This window comes from Micropterus dolomieu, linkage group LG18, assembly GCF_021292245.1.
Source record: "Micropterus dolomieu isolate WLL.071019.BEF.003 ecotype Adirondacks linkage group LG18, ASM2129224v1, whole genome shotgun sequence".
Taxonomy (NCBI): Eukaryota; Metazoa; Chordata; class Actinopteri; order Centrarchiformes; family Centrarchidae; genus Micropterus; species Micropterus dolomieu.
This window is the reverse complement of record NC_060167.1, coordinates 30,064,950-30,083,460: the sequence shown is the minus strand read 5'-3', so window position 1 is coordinate 30,083,460 and position 18,511 is coordinate 30,064,950. Positions and strand designations below refer to the sequence as shown.

The 18,511-nt window shown below is 41.1% G+C and overlaps 1 protein-coding gene across 1 annotated transcript in view; it reads right to left on the bottom strand.

Moving 5' to 3' along the window:
* Nucleotides 1–18,511, bottom strand: part of sfmbt1 (Scm like with four mbt domains 1) — a 21,382-nt gene extending 2,871 nt beyond the window's left edge. Inside the window, exons 1-19 of the mRNA XM_046075348.1 lie at nucleotides 18,301–18,511; nucleotides 13,931–13,988; nucleotides 13,750–13,844; nucleotides 13,011–13,254; nucleotides 12,026–12,114; nucleotides 10,898–11,150; nucleotides 9,672–9,769; nucleotides 9,385–9,486; nucleotides 8,914–9,073; nucleotides 8,637–8,719; nucleotides 4,447–4,573; nucleotides 3,547–3,660; nucleotides 3,328–3,370; nucleotides 3,156–3,223; nucleotides 2,894–3,033; nucleotides 1,863–1,972; nucleotides 1,223–1,398; nucleotides 425–603; nucleotides 52–276 (exon numbers count right to left, since the gene is read on the bottom strand). Of these exons, the coding sequence (XP_045931304.1) occupies nucleotides 52–276; nucleotides 425–603; nucleotides 1,223–1,398; nucleotides 1,863–1,972; nucleotides 2,894–3,033; nucleotides 3,156–3,223; nucleotides 3,328–3,370; nucleotides 3,547–3,660; nucleotides 4,447–4,573; nucleotides 8,637–8,719; nucleotides 8,914–9,073; nucleotides 9,385–9,486; nucleotides 9,672–9,769; nucleotides 10,898–11,150; nucleotides 12,026–12,114; nucleotides 13,011–13,254; nucleotides 13,750–13,844; nucleotides 13,931–13,955 (2,331 nt within the window). The 5' untranslated portion in view covers nucleotides 13,956–13,988; nucleotides 18,301–18,511. The remainder of the gene's footprint in view (nucleotides 1–51; nucleotides 277–424; nucleotides 604–1,222; nucleotides 1,399–1,862; nucleotides 1,973–2,893; nucleotides 3,034–3,155; nucleotides 3,224–3,327; nucleotides 3,371–3,546; nucleotides 3,661–4,446; nucleotides 4,574–8,636; nucleotides 8,720–8,913; nucleotides 9,074–9,384; nucleotides 9,487–9,671; nucleotides 9,770–10,897; nucleotides 11,151–12,025; nucleotides 12,115–13,010; nucleotides 13,255–13,749; nucleotides 13,845–13,930; nucleotides 13,989–18,300) is intronic.

Genomic DNA, 18,511 nt, shown 5'->3' with positions numbered 1-18,511 from the left:
CAGTATTTATTGCTACCGAGTCATTTTAAGACTCTTTGTGACTTTCGTAACCTTTGGTGAAGGAGGACGGTTCTCATCATCAGAGAATGAGGGCGAGCGGGGTTTCCGGCGCCGGCGTGTGGGTCTAGGTGTTGCCGGTGGGGAGGGGGACGGTGTGGTGGGCTGGGACTTCCCAAATGATTGTTCAGAATCATCCTGAAGATCATCCTGCAGCTCAGAGCCAGAGTCCTCACTCAGGGAGTCATCTTCATCCAGATCTTCTTCCTCTCCGCTGCCCTGCGAGCCACAGACAGGGACAACAAACAGCTCTTTAGCACAGATTCAAGTAACGTGTGAGGAAGAACCAGAGTTAACAATGTTGGTTTAACAATGATGCAATTCATGCATCATTAATTATAAAAATATATGAATGTGTGTGCATTACCTGTGGAGACCCAGCAGGCGTGTTGTCCACTGAGGCTGAGGAGCGTCTCTTCTTATGGACAAAGAGCTGCTTCCTCCTCTTCCTCCTCCTCCCTCTTCTCTTCACTCCGCCCTCCAGGTTGGAGTGGCCTCCGGGTGGACGGCCAACGCGTTTACTCTTCTTCTTTCCATAGTAATATGCTGGTGACAAGACAACATGCTTATTGTGTAATGTTGCATTTGACATGTCTGAAAGGTTTTAGTATATCATAAAGATGGATGGAAATGAACTGATCAAACTGATTTTAAAACTAAAGCAAAGCGGTGGAGGATATGTGGTATCTGGAGTGATGTGAAAACATATGAGACAAAAGTGAAACTGTAATGGTTCATCTGTTGCTATCAAATTGCATCAGTTTCTTAACCCCGACACTGCAGTGCAGCGGTAAGTAAACATATCAACAAATCTGTGACTTTGTACTGTTGAAACAGCTCAGTAGAAGATGAAACACACCAATTCTGACACGTATTTTTAGAAAAACCATACCTGCGTATTCATTGCCTGTGGAAAGTTATTGCAATTTCTAAATCACAAATTCTATCCCTCGGCTTCACAGAATTTTTGTATTCATTAAGGCAACATTTATGTATTCATTAATCATTTCTATTCATGAGCAACACAAATGAAAAGAATTGAACGTTTCTGTTAAAGGAGAGCAAGTATACCGATTTCTAAGCTGATCATCTGATAAGTCATTCAGTCTTATTCATAAGCATAGCTCTTGACAATCAGCCGTTTGTAGTTCTGTAAACCACGTACTGTATTTGGTCTTGGTGAGGACAGAGCAATTCTCCGAGCAGCGGTCGAGAACCATGCGAGGTCCAAACAGGTTCGGACAGCACTCTAGTTTGATGCAGGTTTTCCTGCAGAAGTCTGCCACGCGGTCTGCAGTACGGACTATTTCCACAGTAGCCCGGTAACTCTTTCCCTTGTACCTGACGTTTTAAGAAAAGCATGATTAAGCAGTAAATAAACTGTGATAAATCTTTTCACACAATATTTAGGTTGAAAATGCCTTAATTATGCTTAACTTTAAGCCTTAATATAATTTAAATGGATGAGCACAGTCATCATGAAGGGGGAACTTAGCTATAGAGGCCAAAACCGTTTTTTTGTACCAGACTGTAAACATTTTTATTCCTGCTGTATAGTTGGGCATTTTAACATGGAGGGTCTCTGGAGATCGCTTTTGGAGCCAGCCTCATGTAGCCATTCGGTGAACTGCAGTTTTTGGAACTTTGGCAATGGCTTCATTTTTCAGCCCTGAAGGTTGCAGCTTGAGTCAAGCCCGTTTAATCCAGCAGGTGTTCAAATATTGGCCAACATGCCTACTATTCCTGCAGGTTTTGCATGTGTGCGGACAATTGTGAGCTGAGGATTTAATGGCGTTTTCCCTCACTTGGCTTTGAGTGTCTCTCCATGGCCTTGCCAGCGACTCTCTTGGTCCAGCTGCAGCTCTCTCAGCACACGGCTGGGCTTGTAGGCCGAGTTTATCAGCAGAGTCAATACCTGGAAACAAGATACATAGAATTGCAACACTTACAGGTTTTATCTGCAGGTTAGAGGGTTACGACTTTTATTCTTTAATGGTGCTATGTGTCACATTTCAACATCAAACCACATATTCATTTTTAAACAAGACTTTCATTACTGTTAACGTAACTGTTGGCAGAAGATTAGCAGCCTTTACTGGCATCTACATTGTGTGCCATTGGTTATTAATTAGTAAGGTTGCTTTATTATAGAAAGGGCACTGCTTTACCACACAAAGCAGAGGGACAGCCCTCTGCTTTGTGTTTCCTGCCATGGTACATGTGACACACTGATAAAAATCAGTTTATTGAGAATGGGGGGTAGCAACTTCCTCTTTCTGTCAGCATGCTAAAGGGATTATGGGAAAATGTGGTTTTAACACCATGCACTGAGATAAAGGCTCTAAGTCATCTCCAACATGAATTCATTTGTTTCCACTAAATATTCATAGGAATGAAAATAGCTGAACCATTCTACAGCAATGCTAGCTGCCTTGTGACTTTTGCACACCAGTGCTTTGAACTAAATGCTAACATTAACATGCTAACATGCTTACAATGACAATGATGATAAACTTGATTTTTAGCAGTGTGTTAGAATGTTAATACTAATGTATTGCTGAGGCTGATAGCAATAGCGATGCCATTAGTTTTGCAGGATTTTGGAAATTTTTGACTTGATATGGAAAGGTAAGGGTTCCTCAGCTTAAAATTTATCCTCTGTGAATCCTGAATGTCTATACCGAATTTCATGACAATCCATCCAATAGTTGCAGACCTACTGACTTACATTGCCATCAACTGTCATGTTTTTGTGTAAGGATTGATTGTTTTTTTGTGTGCGTTTGTGTGCATGTGTGTTATTCATACAGTAAACAGCTGGATTAGCCCCTCTCACCTCTTTGAGCACGAGGACACAGTTTCCAGGGCCAATGAACTGAGGCAGCTCTGCAATGCGTCCCTTGTTAAGGTAAGGGCCAGAGAAACAGCGGTGGTTGAAGTAGATCTTGGGACAGCAGTATTTCCCATTCCCTTGTCCTAAACACAGATAAAAATTGAGACACCAGTTATGAAACAACCACAGTCTACACAGATAGTCAGTTGAAGGCATAATATCCTAGTTTGAAATCTTTCAGTGAGACCTGAGACAAACCACTCACCTGTCTCTGACTGGTTGGCCATCTGCTGCTTGACAGTGTCAGGTGATGATGACTTCAATGGAGCTCGGCTATAAAATGATGAAAATTGAATCAAGTGATGAATGGCAATCTGACTCGATCCATTTAAATCAATAAGCCTGTCACCACCTCCGCACCTTCCTTCTATACTCACTGTTTCTCAGGCTGCACCACAGCAATCTTCCTCTCTTTTTCAACTGAAAAACAAGGAAAGACTAATGTGTGCCCAGTCACACTATTACATTATGCCACTAATTGGGAGGTCAGGGTACACACCAAACTGTATTATGTCTGTCACAGCATTAGTAACAGTCTTGTTAAAGCAAATGTGTAAAAACCATAAGAGTCCACTATAATAACTGGTGTTGTATACCTGAGGGTTTGATGGGGTAGACAAGCGGATAGCCATTTGTCTCACACCAGCTGACAGGGAAGATGTCAAAGGAGTCCACATGAACTATCAGCTCTGGCATGGGCTGCTTCAGTCCTGCAGATACATATACACACAGACACAGCGCTATTAGAAAATCACTCACAATACACCAAAAGATATCATAGACTACATTCTCACCCGGTCATGGAGGCCAAATTCAGCTAGAGCAACTGGTGACATAGTAACATACTTCACATACAACATTAATTTGAGCTACAATCAAATCAAATAAATGTCACACAATAGTAAAACTAACATTTAGGTTCCTCATTTACTTCTTTGCAAGTATACACATAAACATCATCTTTTGATTATACAAAGACAACACAGTATCTTCTACAATAAATGACAATTTTGTATCTGCAGCATATATACATCAAAATGTCCCATAAAAAGGGAAAAACAAATATTTGAAAATGATCTTCTTAATCAGCTTCATACTGTAAGAGAAATGTTGCCTGGGAGACTCCACTGTCAATCAAATCTGATCACGTTTTTGAGAGCTACTCTACTACCCCTTTTTTCCAACTCTTATTAACCCCCTTCGCTTCAAACATAGCAGAATGTTGTATGTGAGCTGTGCAAAATCTGTTTCTCTAAGACTTTATAATCTCCAAAACAGTGATGAACTGGAGTAAAATAATATAATCTGTGTATCTGACATTCCTGCGTTCTCCATAGAAAATCGGAAAACTAGCCACTGAACTAGGGAGCCAGGAAATCCAGATTAGACCTGCATTGATTAATGCTCTACATGACATGGCCGTCAATAGGCTGTTGGACTCAACAGAAATGATACATCAGCTAAAACAAACACATTCTCTCAGTACCCCATCTTACCTTCCAGACTGAGCCAAATGTATTGTCCTTTGACCCTGGTGACAGTAGCCACGTGAATGTTCTCAGGTGACAGTGGGTTGACGGCCTCCAGTTTCATGGCCTCTTTGAAGCTGTGATCACATTGCTCCTGGCAGGTAAACAGAAGCTCACATGTGAGCTATTTCTCAGCAAAGGATGGTCGTGTGTTGGGTGATTTTTGTCTATTATGAAAACCATATACACATAAATATACAGTGTCTCACAAAAGTGAGTGCACTCCTCACATTTTTGTATATATTTGATTCTATCTTTTCATGTGACAGCGCTGAAGAAATGACACTTTGCTACAATGTAAAGTAGTGAGCGTACAGCTTGTATAACTGTGTAAATTTGCTGTTCAACAGAGCTTCACAGGTTGCCACTGGAGTCCTCTTCCACTCCTCTATGACGACATCACGGAGCTTCTTTGGTCGACCATGGCGAGGCCTGTTCTGAGTGGAACCTGTCCTTTTGAAACGCTGTATGCTTTTGGCCACCGTGCTGCAGCTCAGTTTCGGGGTTTTAGCAATCTTATTATAGCTTAGGCCATCTTTATGTAGAGCAACCATTATTTTTTTCAGATGGGCCCAATTTGGACATTTTCATTTAGGGGTGTACTCACTTTTGTTGCCAGCGGCTTAGACATTAATGGCTGTGTGATGTGTTATTTTGAGGGAACAGCAAATTTACACTTTAAAGATATAATCAAATATTTACAAACATATGAGAGGTGTTCTCACTTTTGTGAGATACTGTATATACATATTTGCCTCTGGTAAAAGTCCCAGTGAGCCATCTGTTTACAACTCATCACACTGCGGACACATAGTATCATCACCGGCATTCCATTATGCCGTCAGTTGAATGGGCAAAATCTCATTTCATACATTCTGTCAAAAACATTTCTGACTGTATGGGATAGCAAAATATAAAATAAATTTCCTCCAAAGTATAAATGACTATAAAGCTGCAAACAGAACTGACTATATGCTTATGAGTGTGCTGTAGAGAAACCAGTATGTGTTATAGCACTGATCTGAGCCATACTTAACTTCTGGTCCCCAACTCTAACTCTTTCTGCATCAAAACCATCCATGTGACAAACAGTTTACACAAGAGGTGGCCACAAGATGCACAAGGCGTTGTTATTTTCAGTCTCATAAAAAAATGTCTGAAGCTAATAAATATCGTGTTCTGAATATATGGCTTTAAATCACATACAGTAGTGATTCAAATTCTATTCATTCATGCAGGCACACTGCATTACAGCAGAGATCTCATGCAGCCTTTATATGACAGTTTAATTAATTTAATTTAATCATATTACTCTACCACAAATTTCACATTTAATTGTGATTTTGACCAATAAAGAGCACAAAATGTGCTTGGAACCAGTTAGTAGCTCATCTCAGATTGACTCTTTCAGCGAACGATCACCACCACGGTTACAAATGTGGGTCTGACCAGCATCTGGTGGCGTTTTTTTTTTTTAAAGAGCTCATATTATGCTTATATTCATTTTATTCAGGGGTTGTACCAGAACAGGTTTACATGGTTTAATTTTCAAAAAACACATTTTTTTGTCATACTGCACATTGCTGCAGCTCTTCTTTTCACCCTGTGTGTTAAACACTTTGTTTTAGCTATGAAGTTATGCATCTCACCTCTACTAGATCTTTGTTGAGACTTGCACATGCGCAGTTAAGGACAACTAGCCAATCAGAAGCAGAGTAGGGCGGGTCCTGAAAAGCCGGTAAACATGGCTTCGGTTCAGCTGTATATGTTCCCCTTACCAACTTAGCAACATGGACTGGAGCAAGAGTTTCAGAGTGGGGAGTTATTAATTTGTAACAAATGTATCTTTCATCCAGAAAGTTTTAACTCTCTACATCACAGAAACAACTTCATGCCCACTGACTGCCTGTAGCTAATGTTTGGAAGGGAGAGGAGAGGCAGCAGGCGGACGTCTTGTCACTGTGTGCTGAAGCTCAGAGTGTTTTCCCACCGGTGTTCTTGAGGGCGTGCCGGACTCATGGGCGTAAATTTCATCTCACAGTAGGGGGGGACAATAAACTATTTTGGAGGGGGACACAAATAATACAGCCAAAATTGTACCTGTAGGCCTATAGGATACGTGTACACAGCGAGAAGTCTTACTACTATTTTTCTGGCCAACAACACAAAGCAATAGTTGTTTAAATATGACTTTTAGATATTAGCAGGCCAACTGCTCTGCCACTTAACCTCATAATTCGCAAAACCCAACACAATGGTAGATCTACAGTATCAGCCTAATATCGGTTCACACAAAGGATTATCGCTGTAGATGAGATGCACAAATTACAGTTTTCCTGGCTGATTCCAGTTAGATTTTTTAAGGTCTGACCTGCCGATTCTGATTTTGGCCGATTCCGATTTTATTTCTTTCTAAGATCTATAACTGATAGCATACACAAACATTTTTGTAACTATTTATTGGAAAAATCTAGGATCCCCATCAGCACCAGTATAAATGTTAGCTATTCTCACTAGTCTCAGTTGTTTGGTCATAATGAAGCACTGATTATAAAATAATTTTTTTTACTGGAAGGAGCTAAAAATAAATTGCACACCATTTTAATTCTACTTAATTCTCCAATTTATTTTTGTGTTTAATCACAAACTACAGTAATCAGCTCACCTTTCTTTTCCCTTCAGACACACAAGCACACACCTACACCTGTCTGTCTGTCTCTGTCTGCTCTGACTTTATTTGTCAGCAGTTTTATTTAAAAGAACTCGCATTGGGTTTTTCACCCGCGATTCCGTTTTCACAGCAGCAGATGAGCCGCGTGTGGAGGAGGCTTGCTGTTAATTACAGATAGAGCCCACCATGGTATGAATGACATCGTCACCAACAGCTGTGTTCACTGTTGCTTTACCTGCTCCCTGCTTTACAATATCCACAGCGTCTCTTTCTGTGTGTTACTCTGCAGAAGTAAATAAGATAGCGTTGCGTCTTCTTCACTCTCGTGAATAACTTCCACACACCTAGGACGTGTTTTAGCGTGTGTGTGTGTGGCTGTGACACGAGGTTACTGTCTGTGCACACATATGAAACACGGCCGTGCAGCGTGTTTATAACGTTCAATGTCAGCAGCAGAAAATTGGATATTTGACACTGCTCAACCCCGGTCACTGGTCGGAGCTGAGTAAGCGAAAATAAATGGCCTATTTCAGTCCCCAGCTGATCAATCTGCGCATCTCTAGCTGTAGAAGATGAGTTCCAGTCCAATAAGCTGTTAAACATGCTACTAAACAACCTAGGTAATGTTATAATAACTGAGTGGGCTCATAGAAAAATAATCGGTTATCATAACTTTCTGTCATTATTAATTTATTAATGACTCAGCATCATCTGTATTAAACGACAAAATAATCAGTTCATCCAATGTTTAAAGTGCATAAAACAGCCCTGCCAGCCTGCTTAACATTACTGGAGCTCCACAACTACTGACGAATTTGAACTGGTTTTCTGCCACCGGGCTCCTGTGAGGGAAAGCAGGCAGTGGACCAAACCACTGTGAGGCAAGAGAGGGGGACTCAAATATTTCTAAACTTAAAAAGCACTTTAATTGCCCTGTTTGCATCCGTATTGTTTTACTATTTACACAATTATTTTAAGTATATATCATTATATTATTTGATGGTTTTTAAAGGGGGGACACCCCTCAGATAGGGGGGGACATGTCCCCCCTGTCCCCCCCGTGATTTCCGCCTATGGCCGTACTAGACACTAGGCGAGCATTAAGACACGTGTTTTCTTGTGATGTCACTAGAAAGCGGAAGTCTGCACTACAAACGAGCGGTTTTCAGGCAGTTTTTTTTCTGTGGGAGATGGAAACTCTCTTTGGAGTGGACTTTGGGCATTACATTACATGCACAAAAAAGATATATAACTCAATAAAGGAGAGGGAAAAAGCCTAAAAGCATACTATGACCTCTTTAAATGAGTCGCTCTGGGAATCATGAATGTCTGTACCATCTTTCATGACAATCCATCCAATAGTTGAAGACCCACTAACTCACATTGCCATCAACCTTCATGTTCGCTGGACATGAGACCACCCTTTACACTGACGCCTGACCAGCGTGAACTTGGTATAAAAGGGATAAAACAGAGGTTGACTTACAGTTGGGAAGCAATGCTGGGGAGCTGCCTCTGCCTCGCACTGTTTCAGGTAATCTGCCCAGTCAAAGTCTGGACCCCGGTATCCTGTATGTGATAAGATGGGGAAATAATGGACAGAAAGGGAGAAGCAAGGGCAGATCAAGGGAACAAATAAAGCCAGGGAGAGAGGGGGAAAGAACACATGAGTGATGTAATTCACTGCCATTCCTTACTTTCTGACATTGCTGATGACTGATAAAGTAACTGGTTATGAAGGGATAACATTTGACAGAGCAGACCTGGTGGGGGACTGAGAGGGAGCCCGTTTTTGAGGCTCCACTGAGCAGGGAAGATGCCTGGACTGTCTCTGTGACACAGAAAGGACCTCCCAGCACCCTCTGACTCCTCAATACCACAAAGGTCATCCATCATCACCAGGAAGTAATGCTCATTGAACACCTGAAGTGGAGAGAAGGTCATTTTGGGACACTTCCAGACATTTTTAATTGACAGATGTAAAGTTTTTGCCGTCTACCATCTCAAACTAAAGTACAGTAGGAGGAGGAGAACCACTAGACCGTGATTATATAGCAACATTTTGAGTTCAAATGGACATTGTTTCATCCTTTTATTTGTAAGAGGGGTGATTATTTTTTAGCTACAGATTTAACAAAGTAGAGTGTTAATGGCAATAGAAAGCATAAACAACTAAGGCCCGGAGAAAAACATTGCAGCATAGTAGAGACAGATTTGATAGGAAAGTCTGTTACCTTGGTGACAGTGGCGGGCCTGATGGAAATAGGAGCAGCAGGGTCAACAGCCTCCAGTTTCATTCCTTCCTTGAAACAATGAGCAGCGATGGCAGGCTGGTCCTGAGACAACACACACACACACACACACACCCCCACCCACACACCTGTTAATAATGTTTCAGCCCCAAGTTTTGGGGAGAATGTCACAAGTCTTTGCTTAAAGCATAATTATCAAATCTTAACCAGCGGATAAACAGTGATATGTTTGGGTCAGTAAGAACAAATAAGAGCATGGTTGGCAGTACCTTACTGAACTCTGCAGTCAGAGCTTCATCCTGAGGCAGGTCACTGATTCTCTGTTTCACCTCCTCCCACTCTTCCTCTGTCCGCCGGGCCAACAGGTCTGAAACAAACCCATTCACACAAATCAGCTGCTGAAGAGCTAAACCTGACTTCCTGATGACTAGAAACTATGTTGATTATCAAACACATATTTAATGAAAAGGTAAAACGTACATGTGACTGAATTTCACTCTATGCAATGGCATAGACTCGGCAAAACATAGTATGTGTGTCAGCTTGTTCTTCGTTCTGGACCTCCTAATATGTTGCTAATAGGTTGCAACAATTAAAAGACGCAAGCAAAAAAAAAAAATGTTGTCCTTCACAATTTTGCAACCACAAAACACATTAACGTCTTCTCACAGGGTATTAGGTTCAAGATGTAACAAGGTGATGTGCAGGATTAATGAGGCTGAACATCTGTTGTTACCTTTCATTACATATAAAAAAGCATTATATCTTTGCTATTCTTTTATGACACAATAAAAATAAGTAATAATAATAAAAAAGGCTATGATTATGATAAGTGTAATGCACCACTACTGGTCACTACATTCTGTTATTAACTTGCAAAAGCACAGTATTCAGGTACAAACTCTTAGCAATAAAAGCCTGGCATTAAACATTAATAAGGCATTAGCTGTAGGTGTTGCAGAGGGTAGATCAGCTGTATCAGGAGAGAGACGCAGCTTCCAGTGCGTCTTACATCCTGCATATAAACAAACTTTATTCACTTGAATAACATTAGCAGATCGTGGCCCTGAAAACCATGATCTATCTTATCCTGCATGGAAAATCAATTTCAAGGTCTAGTGGGATACCATCAGATTTTGAAGATTGGTTCTTTGTATTTCATCACTATTCACTTGTCAGTGAAGTATTGGAAAATGCTAATATAAATCATATAATGACAGGTCTGATTGAGCAATTGGGAATAAACATAAAATACTATTATTTTTTCAAATAATTAGTGATAAAAACATTTGATCTGATACAATGACTCTATTTAAAGTGGTAATAAGACTATATTATATAATAAGACATGCATCCAGTGTATGATTGCCAAGTGAATTTTACATGTGTCCTTTCATCAGAAACCATTACTCATGCCTGCTTTGACAGTAAACCTCAAGTTCCCTTTTCTTTTCTTTTCTAAATCTAAAAGTTGAACCGTGTCAGTGCCACTGACCTGACGGAGGCCTAAGGGTGCAGCCGTGCTCTTTGGCCCAGCCGGGTGGGTGGAGGCGTGGGTGTAGGTAATAGAGCCAGAGGGTTGTGGGCGTGTCTGGGAGGCCCTCTGTGCCTACCAGGCGCAGCTTCAGCCTTCCTCCAACGTTCTCCTCCACCTCAGCAGCCCAGGCCAGCCCCAGGTCAACACTGTCCTGGAGCTCCACGTAGCAGCCCGCACACAGGAGCTCCACTGGGTCTCTACCACGCTGGGGCTGCAGGGTTGGGGGGTGGGGTAAATGAGAAGCTGATAGCACACACACTTATGCCAAACACAAATGAACACACGCCTAGGCAAGGCGAGGAATTTGTACTGGGAGAGAATGCACTGCATGACTAAGTGGCAGAACTTAGTCATGTCAAACTTAAGTCACTTAACTTACTGGCACAGTCACTGAAAGCTAACAAATGGCTCTAAAGAATTTCACAGGCTATTCCTACAGCAAATTTGCTTTCAGAAACGCAACCTTGGTGGCATAAACAAAAGCTCAGAGCCTTATTTTTTGGATACTTGGGAATTCACGCAGGGTACACATGCAAGACTTCATCAAAGATATAAAATCCTATTCTGTTCATCTATTCCAATGTACATTTTAAGTGTGAAGTTGTTTCCCTGTCTGTTTGCCATTTCAAAATGGCCATAAAAAACAAAAGTGCTTGGAGATATAAAATATACACTACAAAGACAATAAAAACAAGTAGCAAACAACAGTAAAACAAAACATGACAGTTGTACAGCATGTGTGTGTGTGTGTGTTTGTGTGTGTGTGTCAAGACTGCAGAGTCACTGGTTGTGATTCTGATCACCTGAGGGTATAAACTGTCAACTTGGTGTTTTTTTAATGTCAGTTGTATTTACTGAACTTGCCTTGCCACTTCAACAGTATGGGGGAAAAGTCTGGCTTTGTTATGACAACCTCAACTGTTTTATTTACTGCAGTATTTATTACATGTGTTTTTAAAGCTGTCAAATGAATCAAATCAGTATGGAGAAAGAGGGGATTGTTCTTGGCACATACAGAGACGAAAGCTAACGCCCCACCCCCTGGGTGGGAGAAGTTTCTAAGACGGATCTGTTCCCCTGCCTTACCAATTCCAGCAGGTTGGCAGGCGCACTGCACTCCTCCGCCAGGGCCTTTTCCAGCAGAGCATCACAGTCCTGGTGCTTCTCTCGCACACCTGAGGCGGATCATACACGTACAGTGTTTAGTTTATCAACCAAACAACCAGGTGGGCTCAGGATGTCACACGTAGACATACACTACTCTGCCTGGTCTCTCTTAGGCACTCTAAATCACAGCATCAGCCATAAAACAAGATAACTACTGGAATTAAATCACATTATTTCATCTAATAGGTCATATGGTAAGCAACTTGCATTTGTGTTATCTAATAGTTTCATGCAGCTGCCACATTCTAAGCAGACAAATCAAGTATTTCAGTTACTCTGGCATTACATTTCTTAATATTTCTTTGTTGCAACAATATCTAGGTCCCATGTGTTATTGGGTCACATTAACCAAAGATATAGAGAAGAAAAACTGAAAATGCTTTAGCACTTTGCATTAAAAACTCTAAATATCTTGCCCATTTTCCAGACAAAACTATTCCTCATGAAACGTATAAAACTGAATGTCAGAAGGGCAATGCAAGTGTTTTACCTGAGACAACCGGAGAACAGAAATATAACTAAAATATTCATTACTCCTTGCTATACTGAACAAAAGTGCAATTACTTACTACCACCGTTAAATAGCACCTGTCCTTGAATCACACTCAAAGAAAAGAAAATCTTATTTAAATCCTTAAGTGGAACAACTAAATGTGTCTAAAGTTAACACAAAAGATGTATAACATTAATATCTACAATTTATCACCAAAATGGCAAGAGAATTTTTGAATTTTTGGCATGTAGCATCAGCCATGTTTTATATGACTGCTCATCTCTACAGGAAAAACAGTGACCATGCAATTTTTCAAGAATCCATTGGTGGATTGCAACTTTAATTTTAACTCCCACAGCTAAAGAAAAAAAACAAAAACAAAACACCATGCCAACACCACCCATGCCTCACCCTCAGGGGCCCTCATGGTCTTCCCATGCTGGCGGCTCCAGCCCAACGGGTGGAGGTCTGCCGTCATGATGTCACACCAGAAGTCGGCACGCCGGTCATCCTGGTATCCCTCGTAGCGTAGCAGCAGCAACTGGCCACATGTGGTGATGATGTTGGCCACCCAGTAAGGACTGTCAGCCTCTGAGCGCACACACACCTCCAGCTTCATGCCTGGAGTCAGCCCAGTCTGCAGACCCTGGTCCACCTGAAACAAGGACAGAAGATCGGATATGGAAACAATTACTTGATCGCAGTTGGAAGTTTTAATATTTGTGTTGCTTTGTTCACACAGAAAAAAAACAACTTACAAAAGGTACAATGAAAAGCAAATAAGATATATATTTATTCTATGCTATTATAGTCTTTTATTTCAGTTAAACCTACCTGTCAGTTTTCAGCCAAGTATCACATGTTTAAACTGTTCTACAGAAGATTTGTTACAACTGGTGATGCTACAGTGACATCTGTGTTTATGGTGCTTTATGATTGGATGCTTCCTTGAAACAGATTTAGACCTTACGAGCTGACACATTCCATAACCAGTTGAGTCATGCTTTCTGATATAATACACAGTTAGAAACTAACTAGTGGGTACTTGAAACTTTTAAGACTTTTAACAGATGTTTAGGAATTGATTATGAATAGCTGGTACACGCTTATCCAGTGATGCATGTTAGCTGTGACGGTTGTCAGCACCCACATGTTTGAAGGCGTGATGCGGCACAGACACGGCTCCAGTCTCCTCCAGGTAGTCATCCCAGTTAAAGTCAGACACATCCTGAGCAGAGTCACCATCTGGAACACACACACACAACACATTTCTCTTTTCCAACATATTATCTTACTAATTTCATGCAGCTGTTTCACAGAGTAGTTCTTACCAGACTCCAATGACTCCTGACTCATGCTGGTGCCCCCTCAAGGCCAAGACTAGGAGCTCTGAGGAGAAACAGAGGAGGAGGATTATTATCCAGTGAGAGATCATCTGCAGCACACTAGGCTCTGCCTATGTTTAATAAAATCTCTATCCGTAGATCTCAGCATTACTCAGTAATCTCTGAACCTGCTTCTGTTTTCAACAACTATATGATTAATGGGACAGGTGATACCACTGCCTTGTAACAGCCCATTCAGCAGTTCACAAGCCAAACTGTATCAGCAAAAGATTACACAATGTGCTGGAAACAGCAATCAAGACTTACTTTAGCTGGCTAACATACCTACACTACACCACCAAGGACACATGACAATCCTTCAGCTACAGTTAATAAAAATATTATCAGTCAACATTCAACACATTATTATTCAAGCAACCGTGACAATGATTAGCCAGCAGAAACTTTAGGTCAAGCTCGATATTAAGAAAGACAAAATTCAACAGCTTTAAATTACAAACACTGCATCAATGCCAAAATAAAATGAACTTGCATTTATTTGGATTTTTCAGCTATTCTAAAATCAAGGACTCTTAGGCCTTGATAATAGACCTGTTCATATACCAAATCCCTGGTTAAGTTACTACATCAGTATTCAAGTGCTTTTATCTGGTCCTGGACTCAATCAATATAAACTAGGAGATGTGGTAAATAAAATCACAAATTACATGCCGCGTATTTGCCATTCATTAGGGTTTCACAGGCTACCACCTACATAACCCCAGATGGTATGTGATTGCCGGGAAATATATTAAACTATGCTAGTCACATCCAGCTTCACCTCACTGGTGCTCATCTTTTTTTAAACCACGATCGAAAACAGTTTCCTGCCTCCGATGTGCAAATTTCAAACAGTGCCATGACATGAATGTGGACACACATGTCAAGCTTTGACACATCAAACTGACCCGCACGGCAGCATTGTGAAGAGCAGATGAAATAAGTTAATACAACAAGAGAGATGGCATGAATGAGAAAGAAGGGAGCGCTGGGCGTGACAACAGTGGAGAGAGCGGTGTATGGGACGCTGAGGATAGCTGCTCTGTCACGGCAGCTCCATTCAGCCAGCCTGTCAGGCCTGTCTTTGTCACATCTGACGTCTCTATTAAAACCAGGGCCGCCACCATCAGAAAGCCCCCCCCCTCCTGCCGACCGGACTGCCACCACGACCCCTGTGCTCCACCGGGATCAGCGCCACCTTTCACCCTTCCCAAGACTCCCTCCATCTTTCTCCCCCTCCCTCTGACACATACATACACACCAGAGGGCCTTATTGTCCCAGGGGTCACACTCCTCACATAATAGTGCAAAAAGAGCAGCAGTGACAGGAGTAGAAATACAGACCTAAAGTTAAGAAGCTCTACAATCGATTTCATGGCTTTTCTATGTTTGTGAACATTTTTGATGCAATTTGAAACAAGATGAAACTGAATCAGTATGTTATATTGATTACACCACTTCTGAGAACTATCATTTGAAATTCCCAAAGATGTGCTTTCAATATTTGACTGCCTAAGCTTTAGGTTTCTGCAGCAATTAACTTTGTTGAGCAACACGGCCTCGGCTTGTACGGGCAGACAGGAAGAAATGCCACTTCCCCTGTTTCATATACTGCAAGTGTTCTGTGTGGACCACAGCTAGCAGTCTGCCTGAATCTTTCTGCACAACCCGAGACTCTGACTGAACCTGAAAGAGAAAGGGCCAACACACACCCACGCAAAAACACACACACAAACAAGCACTCACAGACGGCTGAGATCCACACTACACCCTCTTTACAAGCACTCACTGAATCATGTTCTCATCAGCACTTAGCATGTGATTGAGTATATCTAAAAAGGCCTTCCTGAACCTCTGAAGTCCCTGGATAGGAAATGCAATCTGACAAAACACACATTCACATATATATACACACACACACACACACACACACACACACACACACACAGTACAACTTCTCCAGGAAATAAAACCAAAGTCAACTTTCAATAAAATGAACTTAGCTGCTAAAATATTTCATTTAATAGCATCTGCTGATCACTAGTAAATGACAATACATTATAAGCAGTAATGTAGCGGAAAATAAGACGGGAAATAAATTAGTATGCCCTCCTGTACATACTGCTACATAAAAAAAACTATTTCATAAAAGCACTTTTTTTTGCAGTAGTTTTATACCATGTGTTTTATGAATTTGCGTCACTAAAAAGCTTAAAGGTTTATTTCAACCAAAGTACAAAAACCACATTTTTACATTTACCAGTAGTGCTATTGAGCCATTCAATTAGTTTTGGTTCTGTGGTGCCAGGTTTTGACATATCAGTCTCTGAAATGTATGCCTTCTGTACAACGGGAGCGATTGGATTTTTGTTTGTGGTACCAAAACATTGGAAAATTACATTAAAAAATTCAGCAGTAGAGCTGCAAGGAGTAGTTGATTAATCGATTAGCTCTCAACTATTACATTAATCCTCAACTAGTCTATTTTGAAAGTTTCTCTTAGAAATAAATTCCAAATCCTTTGATTCCAGATTAATGTGAATATTTTCTCTTTTTTTCCATCTCTGTGACAGTAAACTGGATATTTTGGGTTGTGGACAAAACAAGACATTTTAGGACATCCTCTTGGGTTTTGGGAAACACTAATCAACATTTTTCACCATTTTCCGACATTTTATAGACCAAACTACTAATCGATTAATCGTTAAAATGATCAACAGATTAATCGATAATGACAATAAATGTTAATTGCAGAACCCTTCAACAGCAACATCTCTTCAGAAAAACTCTGCATTACCAAACTAAATAATCAACAGTTGTCACTGTGAACAGCTTACATAGGAACTATTTCTTCGGTAGAAAGTAGGCGTAGTTCCAAAGAAAATTTTTTCTGGAAAGACATGCTGCTGTTGAATATTACAAATGTAAGTTTTTAATGCTGTGAGCACCACAAATACAATTCCACTCACTTCTTTAGTATTGGGGTGGTGGCAGAAATCACATTGACTGATGTCTCAAGACTTGGCACCATAAAACTAAAACCATCTGGCAGATGGATCAATGTCACTATTGGTAAGTGAGATAATATGGGGGCATGTTTGTAATATCGGTGCAATGACCCTTTAAAAAGGCTGGTAAATAAAGCTGACAGGTAACACTCCATGGCATTCCTGATAGGACTAATTAGTCCTGATAAAATCGAGAACCAAATTATTGTGCAGCCCAGTGAAGGTTCCTATAATGGCGATTTAAATAACTTTAAATACCCCAAACATCATTAATATGAACATTATGGCTGCCAAAAAAGGGTTGCCAAGCAAGACCAAGTATTAGGAGTTGGCCTGCTCAGTGGATGGTAATTCACGAGCTCTGTCAAACTGACCTCTAATTCTGTCAACTAGCCGACCTGCTATAACTTCAGACCAAACAGGCAGCTGAAATGAAAAATCCACATTTCCTCCACACAGCACGCATACACAACAACGCTATTTGATTCAGTTGCAATAATGCTGCTCGTTGCCATTATATAGCGGCACGTCAACCGGAGCAGCGCTGCCAGCAGATCACTCAAGTTGCACAATAGGGAAGTTAAGAGCCAGAAAGAAAAATAGACTGCAATAAGTCAACGTGGGGTACGACAACAAAATGACAACCTTCTGAGCATCATCCTGTTCATCTGCGGTTAAAAGCAGGCTGGAGTCGGTGGCATTTATAAACAAATGAGTTTATATTGCTATTCAGCGAGAGCTACACAGAAATACAAATCGGCTGAGGTCGTGCAACCTTCATTATGTAAGACTTCGACATTATAAATATACTGAGTTTTTCAAGGGCAAATCTCTGGAAATTTCCACACAATCCTTGAACTGAAACTAGCTTAAGGTTGCGATGCTTGTGCGGACTAACCGCAGCATTCAGAAACAGAGATGGGCCATTAACGCAACGGATATGCAGAGAGACCACAGTGCCGTCTTAACTTTCACACTGAGGAGAACATGACAGATACCGATTGGGAAAATTGGGGGAAATGCTGTCTAATAAATAAACATGCGGTCCTAAATGTATAGCGACCGTGTGGGAGTCATTGAACACATGGTAAATCGCCTGTGTCCGAGTCAAGTTACTGAACGTCACAGCTTGAGCAATAAGAGCAGGCTGACGAGCAATAAGGGCGCTTACACTCGACCGAACCCGACTCGTCTTTTTGAGAGACGGGAAAAAAGACGAATGCGCCACCACAGTACAAAACACCGTAAGGAATTTGTAACAAACAACACAGAGTATGTGAATATTTAGTCGCAAAATTCGCCCCTTACCGCTAAGTAGTTTTTCCAAGTCGGTTTTTAGATGCCGTTCCTCTCCGCCTGCTCGCTCGCAGCACTGTTAAGTTAATGTGAATACAAACCGGGAGCCCCGGTTGAATGTTTCAAAATAAAATGGTTATAAGAGCGGGTGCTGAGACCGTCGTCCAAGTAACAGCGGGACTTTTGTGTTGAGGATCAAATCCGGATGCTTCCGGTGTCGCTG